The sequence below is a fragment of the Cebidichthys violaceus genome, unplaced genomic scaffold (assembly GCF_023349555.1).
Source record: "Cebidichthys violaceus isolate CVI_PGR_0920_01 unplaced genomic scaffold, fCebVio1.0.p SCAF_24, whole genome shotgun sequence".
NCBI lineage: Eukaryota > Metazoa > Chordata > Actinopteri > Perciformes > Stichaeidae > Cebidichthys > Cebidichthys violaceus.
In genome coordinates, this window is record NW_027176417.1 from 7,609,839 (window position 1) to 7,623,152 (window position 13,314).

Sequence of the window (13,314 nt, forward strand, 5' to 3'; positions counted from 1 at the left end):
GTAACCGATTGTTTAAAAGTATAAATATTGTTCTAAGTATAGCGTACACTGATTTATTTATTTATTTTTGTACGTCGACATTACACAGCACATTACTCTGTTTCTCCATCTACTGTAGGTATACACTGACTTTGGATCAGTACTTCATCAGCCCCGTTCTAAACACCAGAACTCTCCCGTTCATTGTGACTTTTCCACCTTCTTCCAGACACCATTACTACATTGGTCTTTGCATCTTGACATTTATTGGTGAAACAGCTCGATGCAAATGTATAACTCAAAGTGGAATATATATCGCTCTAAACATCTAGACGTTCAAATATCACATTATTCCACATCAGCGCCAACCGGAGACAAATGTCTCTGGTGAGCATCTTGATCTGGAGTACTGTTTTGACTACCGCTTGAGCCAGTTACTATAATTATATTTAACACAATGTCAAATTGCTCTATGTTTGGCGATGATTTTCTCCGGGCTCGGTTGGCTCATGCTCCGCTGCTCCTGGAACATGCCTGTACATAAGTGGCCTGAAACTTAACCCCTTGCAGGGCTGACGCTCAGCCATAACACAGACTGGAGGAATGCCAGGCCGGGCCCGCTAAGCAAAACAATATCTGCAGTGAGACGATCCAGACCCCCCCCCCCCCCCACACACACACACACACACTCCTCCATTACCCATTTTTCATCTCCAGGTAGTGTAATGGTTTGAAACCAGCAGTGTGTCGTAATAGGTAGAGACACATTGTGTAACTGGAACATGAGTGTGTTAGTCAGTCTCAGGTGTGGAGCATGCCGTCATTCACTTTCACACGCGCAGACATATTTACGAGTGGCCACAAACACATGAACAACACCTTGACTTTAATGAATGCATGTTCCCACACCCACATTTAGGAATGCACAAACACACAAACTTCTCACATGAGCCCAAATGTAGACACACACACACACACACACACACACACACACACACCCAAACACACACCCCTTGTCTTGCAGCCTTGCTTGCCTTCCTCCTGGATTTGTCACCACCGCACCGGGTGTTTCACAATCGGCGTGCCAGCCTCGGCTTTGCCTAATTCAGTCTGGTCCCATCAGAGTGGCGGTGGGAATGGCTTCCACCGGCAGTTAGTTATAGCTCAGCAGGCTTTCTTCAGTCCAGACAGTGGATTCATCCATCAACCAAACATCCCCAGCTGCCTCTTAATCACCAGGGGTTTTTCTGAGACAGGTAAGCCGCTCAGAAACAATGATGTCTTGTCAGAGGCGGAGAGGAGATGTTAGTCACGAGTTATTTTGGGGGTTGAGGGAGCTTGACAAGCGGTTTGGGAGTCTGCTCCAGGGAAGAAATGTGAAAAATGTGCAGGTGATTGTGATTACTTGTGGCTGTCTGCTGCATACACTCCTTCATTAGGTCCCGTGGTCCCATCTTAGGTGGCTTTGTGTGTGTGATGTATTCTTGTGAGCGCAGAAAGTCTGGAACAATACTTTGACAAACTTACATCCTAGTCTTCCTCTCATACACTGTAGACGCTGTAACGCTTCTGTTTAATCATTTCTACATGCTTTTATTCACTTTTATTCTGTTTTGTGGTTGATTTTTGTATTTGTTGTTGTAATATTTGTGCCTCATATTAGTTTTCTGGAAGCAGTTTGTGAGCAACAACACACATCTTTTAGGGGCATTAAAGTATGTCTCATCGTATCTTAAACATTGGCTAATGAATGCATTCACTGGCTTAATTAGCATACCTAATGCAATGTATGTAAGGGGATAATTGGCGAACATCATGTGCCCCTTGTGTCAAAACAATGTGTTGACATTTAGAACACCATATTTACATCTTTGCGAATACTAATGCAGCGTTTGACTTCATACATAATGATGTTCCGGTCTTTAAGCAGCTGATTGTAAAGATTCGAGCAAATGTTACTCTGCCAGAGGAGGCGTTTTCCTCCGCAACGCATCTGTTGTACTTTTCGACTCTTGCAGAATGACAAGCTTTCATGAAACAGTCTCCTCTGTGACTGTCAGATGCAGGCTGGTTTGTCCTGGAGCAGTGTCTCACTTGTGTTTTCAGTTGTGATACCTCAGGAGGGGCCATGAAACAGGGCTCTTTATTATCCCTGCTAGTGTGCCAAGATTTATCCCATTAAAGTCTGGAATGCCTCACGTGGGAAACAGATTGGACGTGCACAGTCTATTTCTTTGTTTTGCCTGGTTCACGTGTGTGTGTGTGTGTGTGTGTGTGTGTGTGTGTGTGTGTGTGTGTGAGTCTGTTATGAGTGTGTGTCAGCGTGTAAGGTCTGGTGCGAGGATGCCCTGCTTTTTGTTTCCTCTGAGCTATTTTTGTCCGGACAGAACTGCAAGCTCTCTGCTTTGCGTGGTAAGCGGACGACCCTGTCTCCTCCGTGTGTGTGTGTGTGTGTGTGTGTGTGTGTGTGTGTGTATCTGCTGATTTGCTGGCAGGCTTGTGGGGATTCTCCTGTTAAGCAGAAGACAGACAAAGATGAGGCTTGTTTTCCCCTCGACTAGAATGACATTATTTTTGAGAACAGAAAGAGAAAACTCTAAAATATAAGTGTCACTGAAATGCAGTGGTATTTGTGTCAATCCTGCCTGTGTCAGCCAGTAAACAACGATCAGCCGTTGACTCACTCTTATTCTCTCTCTTCCTTCTTCTCCTTTAGGGAAAAGCTGGCCGTGGCTCGCCTGCAGAGGGAAGTCGCACGGAGCAAGAGCGAAGGAACAATGGTAAAGTAGAGTGGAACTGCTCCTCCATAATCTGCGCAATGCCAAAAAAGCCACAGTGTGCTCACTTCACACACACCCACACACACTGTCAAGCTGTGCCGAGCCGTCGCATCGGCCAAAGTCAATCTTTGGTGTCTCAACACTTCAGTTGATCTTGAAGAGGACTATTCTGCAGAAATGAGGCCATAAGCAGTTATTTTTCAGCCATTTGGTTCAATACTAAACAAGTAGGTCGGATCAATTCCAGGCATTCTGCAGGAAGAACAGGTACTCCGCTGCACGCTCAGGTTGTGTGACATTATAAAGCTGCAGCTGGGGCTTAAACGGTCAAAACTGCATTTTGCTAAGCTTTACTGGAAATTGCTGATACTGTGCTTCCAGTTCTTTGTGTAAGGGGAAAGAATTCATGGGTGGAGATCTGCCGATGTGTGTGTACATAAGTGCCTATCTTTATTTGTCTCTGAACGTGTGCATGCTGTACAGTAGGGGGGTCAGAAAGGGAACCGCATGATGAAGTGGAGTGGAGCTCAGCTGATTGCAGCCTCCGAGCAGAGGCTCCAACCGCAGGCCCAGCTGTTTGACTGCACCCCAGTGACGCCTCCGACTCTCTGTATGGCAGCAGGCCTACAGCAACAGCACACAAGGGCTGCTGCGCTGTGAGATTCTGACGCTGGTTTGTGTGATTCTCTATTGTTCCCTGAAGGAGGAGCGCTTGTTTTCTCTGCTCGCCTCTCCCCAGGTCAGATCACAGGGTCAGATACTCAAGATTGCTCAAGGGCTCTTCAGCGCGGTAGATTCCTGCCGTCATGGAGGCTTGAACTGAGTTTTGACACAGAGATATGTGATGAGGTGAACGCTTCTTCATGTGGAAAATTGACTTTAGTTTTGCATCAGTTCATGAATGTAAACATTGAATACAATGGACTGATTCAGGGAAAAGAAGTCAAGTGATGGCCCTCCTTTTCCCTGACCTTTCGGTGACTCTCCCAATACTGTCATCACTGTAATGTAGGTGTATGGGAATCAAGAAGGTGCGGTATTGATTTCCACAGTAGGTAGATAAACTGCAGATGAACGGAATGCGTGACCGTCAGAGTCATTTGGGAGTAGTATCCAGTGTGATGGATTGTAGGAATAAACGTGACTAAGCGGATCAGTTCAGGTCACATTTCACACCTGTGTGGTTCACCTGATCCAGAGCGAAGAAGAAACGACAGACCACAAGAAGCCCGCAGCATCTTTTAACCTCTTTTCACTTTCAACTCGTAGCATTTGGTACCTGTGTGTACATAATAGAATTCAGCCGGTGTCCACGCCTCACTGTGTCAACACTTACCTCCGGCATCCACGTAGACTTAAGAACAATCTATCATTCGCCGCGCTGTGAGACTCGGTGAAGGCCCAGCTATCAGACTCACGCGAGTAGCGGCTGACATGCTAATTATTACTTTAGAGGGGTGTGTGTGGACTGCTGTCTGCGCATGCACAGCGCGAGAGAGAGAGAGAGAGACAGAGAGAGAGAGAGAGAGAGAGGGATGAGTTATCTGTGCCAGACAGGAGGAGGGTGAGGTGGGGGGGTGGATGGAGGAAGAAAGGGAGGAGGGGGATATCACAAAGCTCCATTTGAAATTGGGATTATCCCCGTCGGAGTCCCTCTTGCACTCTCTCTCTCTCTGGCATTCCTAGGAGGCTTCGGCGCTCAGGCACGGTTCTTCAATAGAAATGAAAAAGAGACTGCTGCATCAAGGAGATAATTGTCAAAGTGCTGGCGGTGTGCAGTGGGAACTGATCACCAGCCACAGCCTGTGCCCCGCAGACCCCCACACCCCGACGCCCACTTCTATGCCCACTCGCTTCCCCCAACCCCCATCTTCGCCTGCCAAGGGGCTAACCTAGAGAGAGACGGATTAAAGCAGCCGCAGACTTTTGAAGTGGCTCTGCCCCTCCTCGCTATCTGATGCCCCTCTTTAACAGCCTCTGTTCCCGGCCTTGGTCTTTCCTCTCTACATCCATTAGTGTCTTCTGTGTAACGCGATCAGAGACACAGAACGCGGCAGAGCCACCCATTGCTGGTTGCTTCTGCTGAGCAGCTCCGCGGGGACGTGTTCTGCCGAACCATTACTGGTGCTTTGTGCAAACGAATGTCGGAGGCATCTTCATGACTGCGAGGCGCTTTGCACGCACTGCTGCAGTTGTAAGCCTCAGGTCTATACAGACGTGAGTGTAAACGAAACAGCGTTAACAACACAGTTCACTGAGGAGCGTCTGTTTTTAATTGAGTGCAAAAGTACAACACTCTTTTGTTGTTTATCGTTTGGGAGACTCTCCATTTGACACATTCTCTGAGCACTCAGTGTTTAAGTTGATATGGTGTGAATCTGCAGAGTATTTCACCATGAACATGGCCACACAAGATGCATGTGTTATTAGCTCGGAGTGATATGGTCTAGCAACTGCCAGATCTGTCTCTCTTCCACCGCCGTTTGTTCCTTGAACTTCACACGAGGGCTCGGACGCGGTGCTTTTGGCGTGCTCCGCAGAGCGCCATCTTTAAAACTCGCACAAGAACAACAGTGGATTTCCCGTTAGGTGTTTGGTAGAGCACAGGTCACGGTTTATTCTGCGAGGGCCTCGGTTTCTCTCCAACAAGCCTGCCCTGTCTGTCTGGAGTGAAGCCGCTCATTCACGGCCTCATCGCTGCTGTAGGTTTGCTCTGGAATTCCTCACACCCCAACCCAGAGGCGTGGTGCAGGGCAGGGCCGCTCCCTGTCTCCCACTCTCGTTTGATGCCACTCTGAAGTGCAATTCAAGTCCGTCAGGAGCAGGATGCCGGGTTTCCTGTCGGGGAGAAAACAGAAGTGCACATGCAGGCTCGTAAAGGCAGCAGTGACTGCACCGCTGAGGGGGCTGGGCTCCTCGTTTCAAACTGCTAGATTATGACCACTGGAAGCGGCTGTCTAAACAACGGGGAAATCTCGCTTTCAGAGACTTTATTTTCCTTTGGGTTTTGCGGACGCTCACTGATATCTGAGCCTAAACAGATACGAGTCTCACACACACAGTAGATCCACTCACAGTTATTTCCCGGGACGCTTGGGTTGATTACGGTGTTTGATTTGTTCATGGCTGAGTGAAGCACATGACCGATAAAGGGAAATGTTTTTGGCTTGAACTTTTCTTAATTGTGTAACTCGCTTATTTAACTATCTGATTTCTCCAGAGTGTTTCATGTCGAAGTAAAGATAAGAATGGAGCTGCTGCATTTATGAATATAAAGTGGGAGCGGGTGGCACAGTGTGCTAAAATAGGCCCTGGAGCCAAGATGAATCTGCTGAAAGCAGATTTCTTATGCGCTGCGGTCTGCAAGATTCATGTGACACAGTTTGTAACATCGATCAAGAACAATGTACTTTAAAGACTGAATGCCCTCTTTAACGACTCATTAATTAACAGTAAATAACAGAGAACTGGCCTCCTCACTGCATCTTCTCCTCAACTGGGTCAGATCTTTACAAGAACCGGTCTGGGTTGCTGTTCAACATATAACTCAAAGACTACAGATGGTTTTCCCGTCTCTCCTTGTTGAACAGGCAGGGGAGCCACACTGGGACAACAATAGTTTGGCAGGTACTGTAAGAGTTAGGGCTATCACTTGGCATAACCAATTAGTTTGTGATAATTAGACCATATCACGGTCCGTTTGACAATGATGTATTAGTGTTTGAACTACCATAAAAAGCACCTTAAAGATCTTTTGTAGTGTGCTCCCAGCAGATAAAGGAAGGTTTGGAGGGGCTCCCGGCTTTCAAAGACTCCGGCCCTCATGGAGATCCAGCGCTGAGGGACCTTCATAGAGTGTTTCTGACAGCTGTTTGGAGGGTGTGTGACAGCGTGGAGTTCTGGGGACCAGAGGGGGGACTCAGGTGCTGTCTCTGCAGATTGGCCTTATCAGCCACGGACAGCGGCGACGGCCGAGATGGGGTCGCCGTCCCCCCCCCAGCGCTCGGCACATTCACCGGGTGATGAGCGCTGACAGCCAGGCCCAAATCGCATCTCCACACCGGCCCTTTCACCCGCTCTGCAGAGCGTGTGACTGAATGACTCTGAGTGCGTGGGTTGGGTGGGGGAGCTCCCTTGGCAATGATAAATGGGCCTCTCATATGATTTAGCATATTCCTGGGGTGTGTGTTGTATTTGCTATAGTGCCTGCGGCTGTCTAAGAGAGAAGAGGTGCGCTCTAATGTAGTGGCTCTCCATGATAATTGAATTGATGGAGCCCTGGGGGACACAGATTTCTAGTGAATAAAACACTGTTTTGTTTCTATAACGAGTCCACTAGACCACAGCTAACATCAGAACCTGGACTACTTTGAGTGGCATTTCATTTAAAGGCACTTCTTTACCTCTTCACTTTGGTTTGTCTTCGTCTGACCTGGTCTCACATATGTGGGCCATGTGGCCAAATCCTCCTCATGTTACACTTTCATTTGAATTGCTGACAAGGACACACACACACACACACACACACACACACACACACACACACACACACACACACATGCAAACACAAACAGCCGAGTGGCATGTTTTATTTATGAATGAAGAACCTGCGCGGTGTATTGTGTCCCTGATGTTTGCTTTAGCAGCGAGCCAGAGATCCGCTCCCGGCCCTTTGATTAGGCAAAGAGCTCCAACAGCGGGGGGGGGGGGGGGGGTTCCTGTGTAATGAAGAGATTATTGAGCCCCCTGAACTGTACCCCAAACCCTGCGTGGACACTATACAGTTGCAGATGGACAACAGACAGAATCACCATAGCGACGGCCACGCATACTGTACACATGCACTTAACCTGATCACTGCAGCTCCTCTTTTATGGGAGACAGCATTGCAGGCACAACGGGGAGAGGCAGAGGCCTCTAATTAATTTAGAGTCCTCTGTGGATCTTGGAGGGCATCAGGGGGGTTTGAGTCTTCTAGTAATTCAGCTCGGATGAATACCATTACCATCTAATGTTGTCCAATTACAGAGGCGAGGTTTATTCTGGGCTCCACTGCAACTAATACAATTGTAGACGTATGTCGATGTAGAAGTGAGAGAGAGGAAGCGATGAGAGCGTGTTACAATACAACGCGGTTTCTCTTTTATTTCACTGCATGTGGTGTCTTGAAATCAATAGCGTCCTGCAGTCCATTCAGTCTCCAGCTTTACATGACGGTGATAAATTCAAAGCCATATCTAGATGGATACATTTTTTGTCATCAACCAGGAAATGAAAGCCGCCTCGCTCGTGACAGAGGTCAAATTTAATCCTGAAACGCCCGATCTGGGCTTGTTTCAGATATATGGCTCAGTAGAGCGGCGTAAAATCCTGCCCGGGACATTTTTATGGATTACTTAGCCTATTCCATTTGATATTGCTTCTTTTTTTTTCCTCCAACCATTGCATTGTTTGTCAGAGCTGCTTTGTTAGCGCCGTGGCTGTCACTTTTACTCCAGTAGCATGTTGCCCTCCACAGGAGAAACGGGGCGGTGCATCTCCTCCAGCCGAGGCCTGGGCAGACAGCAGAGTGAGAGGACTACCTCCTCCGTCTCTGGCTTAACTAAAGTAAACCTTCTCACAGAAGGCTGCAGAGCAGGCGTTCCTCACATCCCATCTCAGTGTTGACTCTCAGATATCTTCCCAGGGTATTGCTGAAGGCGTGTTGTATTTGTAAGGCTTATTAAAGAATATGCTTTCAATTAGCATGTTCTTTACCGCAGGAAGAAAGAGTCCTGAAGTTGGCGTAGACAATAAACATTTCAACCCAGAAGAATAGTAATGTATTGCTAGGGTTTCCTGGCCACGTAAAGATATGCTAATGTTTGATTTATTGGCCTTAGGCCATGTTAAATTGCTGAAATTCTATATTGAACAAAAGCAATAGAGGGCCTTTTACTGCGACGCAGAGCATAAATCCTGTCTCGTTACAGACGTCAGCAGACACAGAGTGGCCGTTGGTTTGGCCATGTGGGCTTCAGAATCAGGACTGAAGCTTCCGTGCTTTTGTGAGAATCTATGCCAACTCGCTGAACACTGCTGCACACATTAATACGTGTGCTTGTTTCATTGAGAGGAGAACCAGCTCAACGGCTGGATGCTGGAGGTTTCTCTTGTAATTATCAGCTTTTAATGCATGTTTGTATCATTAAAAACATATTTCCACCCTCATGGCTTGAGGAAAAAAATCTCATGCTTATGTATGTATGCTGACATACAGTCATGCTGTCTTTCTTTACGAGTTGCTTTTTTTCATCTCTTGGCCCATTTTTCCATAAAGAGAGAAGGTGAAGAAGAGCCAGAAAGTGGTTGGTTTTGGTCCAGATGTATAGGTCCAGCTCTTGGCAGGGGGATGTACTGCTTTATGCCTCTGTACGTCTGGATTTACAGCGGCCATTACTCCTGACAGGGAGAGCCTCCCTGTTGTGTAAAGAGCCGCTTCACATGGTAGCCACGGATTTATAGCCCCAGTGAGGACCAGAACTGGTTTAATGGTGACTCGGGTTTAATATTCTCTCTCTTGGACCGATTCACCCGGTTACAATCTGCTTTTGTGACAGAATTTCTGCCAAGGAGCAATGCACTGTAATGAAATATGATTGTTTATTGGTTGCATTCCAGGCAGTACGGTCACAGTAAAATGTTCTGAAATGTTCGGTGATTTAGAGGCTTTCCAGTTGTTTTGGTATTTTTCTTTGCAGTTTGATTTTATGGTGTAGTTTTAAATCATGGCAGCACATTTTAATGATGCACTGAGCAAAAAGACGAAACACCATCAGGATGTTTTGTCTTTATTCCCGTCGGTGTCCCTCGTCCTTTCACGCCACTAGATGTCCCCATAATGCTTTTGTGTGAAAAAGCACTTCAGCGTCTCTGCAGCCGTTCACTGAATAATCACACAGCTTTACACGGACCTAAAGATGAGCTCTAGAGTAAAAAGACACATTTTAATTCTGTATAACCGACTGAGAAGTCCTCACAGACTTTGTTTACACTCCTTCTCTGCAGTCACTGATCTCACCTCTCAAGTCAGATAACGATATATAATCTTCTTCAGGCTCCTAAATGTATAGCAGAGAATGACAGTATAATAAAAGATGTCTGCTCTGCGTTAGTGCACCTCAAATCCAAATCTCTTATTCTGCAATAACTGCATCTTATTTTTTTTCACTTAATTCATGGCTTTGTAGTATTCAGCAGCAGGAGATGCTCTGTGTAGCGACTGAGAATAAATGAATGTCAGCTAAAATCCTCAGCCTTGCTGTTAGCGGTTGCTCAAAGTTCCTCCGCGGTCGTGTCACTGAAAAACTCCCAATGCCAAATGTTCCCCGACAGAGCCGCGGCCTTTGAAGTTGGGTTCGAGGCGAGGACGTTTCTCTCGTTTGGGAGCAGGTGGCTGAGGCCATCAGACGGAGAAGCAGCCAATTAAAAAGTGAAAAGAGCGCTTTCATTTTGGTACGGTCTCTGGTGAAAATGGGCAGACGATATGGTGATCTGTGGAGACCTTGCACAGATCCTTCTGAGGGTAATGGGGTTAATTCACACCAAACCAGAGAGAACATCCATAACACTTAAGAGCACTTACATGAGCTGTGTGTAGAAAGGAATCAAATCTAGTCACAAATGAAATCATTACATCTTCAGTTCCACGAGCTGCCTCTCACTAACGAGCTCTAGACTCTGAATTCAAAATCCATTCAAAGTTGAATTAATTAAGTGAGGTCACATTTACTCATCAGGCAACCGCTTGTGTGTAGGGGAAGGCTGCTGTTGTGGTAAGCTATCCGTAGTTATTGTTATCAATAGTTATGGTAATGGTTGTAATAGTTAATGTGGAAGCACAGCACTGAAATGAAATGAGAAGTGAGAGCGCAGATTGAAGTGTGCAACACCAAGCTGATGTTGTTGACATTTAGTGTGAACTTTCTGTCACAGCAACAGAGGAGAGGGGAGCTTCATTAAGAGCATTTCAAAGCAACAACAGAGTATGGAAGTAATGCCGCTCTGGCTGCTTAAATGTCATCATGCCCTTATTCTGTTATTGTGTCTCACCCCTGGAGCACGAGGAACAACCGGATGACCTGTGATGGATGTTAGACAAAAGGAGGACGTTAGGGGACTTTCTTATCTTTTTTGATGATCATGATGTTCAAACATTCTGTTTTCACTTCCCTTCTTCAAGGAGGGTCAGCAGCAGCAACGACATCCCTGGAGCTTCCAGGGATTCAGGGGCTTACGCTCCAGGACCGTAAACATACGACTTGGAGATGTTCTGGTGAGCCTTTAGGCCACACGCCACTGACAGATGGTTTTTTTGTGTGTGTCTGTGTCCACAGCGAGAAAAGCTGATCCACGAGCTAGAGGAAGAGCGACGCCTGCGACTGGAGAGCGAGAAACGTCTCCGGGAAGTGACGGAGGAGTCAGAGCTGGGACGGGCGCAGATGGTTTCGCTGCAGCAGCAATTCTCCAGGTAAAAGAGCCTGAAAGCAGACGTTTCTGAAGGACTGCTCGTACATGGATAGCTATTGATCGAAAGGCTTGATCTTCTCATCCATTATATGCTGGGATAGGATCCAGCCCTCTGTGACCCTGTGTAGGTTTCTCTACTCAAGTACCATACATGTACAAGCATTTTAAAACCGCTTTCCACACAATTAGAATCAAACATTGCTTTCAGGCCATGGAATGAGTCCTGATGATGGATATCACCAGCTAGAAGCTACGTCATAGCGCTCCCCATCTCTCTCTCCCCACACGTCCTGTCATCTCTCTACTTTCAGCTAGTAAATAAAGTCCAAATGCACCAACAATATGGATCTAATAAACATTTGGACCACACAAATCCAAATCAAAAGCAGTTTCCTGGATTCACCTTTTTGTCTTAATAACTTTAAAATCAATATGGCCTTGTTTTCATTTCTTTTATTCTTGCCATTTGGTCCGAGTACATCAGTGACATTTCTCTAAGTCACTTCCCCTCGTTGTCAGCAAACGATGGGTTGATGCGTTCAAAAAGGCAGAACTCCTAAAGCGTGAAGTGCTCAAACAATGCTCCTGTCATAACTTCAGTAACCTCTAATGCGTGAGCCGCTCCTCCATCTCGCAGCTGCTGAGGTGTGACAGAGAGGACCGGCCAATCAAGAGTCGGAGCCAGGTTGATGCCTTAATGAGGCGATAGGCATTCAGAGTCCAGAGGATTTCACATTAACTGCTTATCTTCTCATTAAGTTGGTGGAGAAAATCCTGTACGTTTGAATGGTCCCAGTGCCGTCGTGCAGATGAGAGCAGAGTCACCGCCAGGGGAAGAATCCAATACTTAAGAGCCATTCCAAAGATTTATCACACATTCCAAATATTCAGCGGTGTTTCTCACTTATGTCCTAACGTCCTTTCACAGTTTACGGCTTTCATCTCATGGTTTTAGCTGCAGGTTTTTTTAGGGTGTTTCTCCCAACTTCTCTTTGTTTGGTATGGCAGTAGAACATTATAGTTTATAGGTTACAATTTCCAGTTGGTATATCATGACTTCCTGTTCAGTCGGAGGTAAACACATCGTCACAGTATCCGGTGTAGACCTGTGTTTCCAACACAGCACCTGTCCACGTCTTCAAGTTTCTTCACTGAGCAGGATTGTAGCGTCTCCATGTCTGACCTGTGTGCACACAGAGTACATTCCCTCCTCGGGGAAGACTCTTTAAAGGCGGCGGAAGTACTGTAGTGGTAAATTAGTAGATAGGAGAGCAGCAATATGAGAGTCCATGTCTTGCAGCAAGAGAATGCACTGCAGTTCTATTAGGTGGGAAATGTATAAAGCCTATCCCTGATTGGGTCCTGCTCAGGTCCCCATGGAGACAGATGAATTTGTCGCCATGGCAAGGGTCGCCCAGATGGATTGTTCTCATTGGCTGCCGGGCGGCTGCTGGCGAGACTGTGGCTCTGCATTATAGACAAAGATTCCATTATGTCCTCAGAAAGCTCTTATCGAAGAGGGGACGTTCACCCAACCTCGCCACCTCACTCAGCCGTTGTCGTTCCAGTCGCGTTGCTCATTGTCATCGTGCTGAATTGCTGTAATTTCCGCGCGCCGCCTCGTCGGTGTTTTTGTGGCTCCTGGGGGAACGCGGAGTTCAGCTGCTTCCCTTCCACAAGTTCCCAAGATATCTCCGTCCAGCTCCGCTCTGACGCGCTAACAGGATTCCAGTCTCACCGCCGAAGTCTTAATCTTTTGTTTAAGCGTCGCTGAGTGCTCATCTGAATGTGAATGAACGAGTGTACCAAGCAAGCGTCTGCGCATGCCGCCAACGTGTGTGTGTGTGTGTGTGTGTGTGTGTGTGTGTGTGTGTGTGTGTGGAGTGTGTTTATGCGTACCTGGCCCTGCAGTGGATTAACACACTTACATGGCAGCCAATAATCGGTGGCTCTTTGCCGTGGTGGCAGATGGGACATCAGTGAGGTCACTTTAATTAGAGACTTACAAGCCAGAAAAAAAAAAAGATAACTCTGTCTCCCCATGAAC

General features: G+C 46.8%; 1 protein-coding gene across 4 annotated transcripts in view; it reads left to right on the forward strand.

Moving 5' to 3' along the window:
- LOC137878933 (nck-associated protein 5-like) overlaps positions 1-13,314 on the forward strand; it is a 113,599-nt gene that overhangs the window by 58,247 nt on the left and 42,038 nt on the right. For all 4 annotated transcript variants that reach the window (XM_068719453.1, XM_068719455.1, XM_068719454.1 and 1 more), the window contains 2 exons: positions 2,696-2,759; positions 11,135-11,268. In XM_068719453.1, the coding sequence (XP_068575554.1) occupies positions 2,696-2,759; positions 11,135-11,268 (198 nt within the window). The remainder of the gene's footprint in view (positions 1-2,695; positions 2,760-11,134; positions 11,269-13,314) is intronic.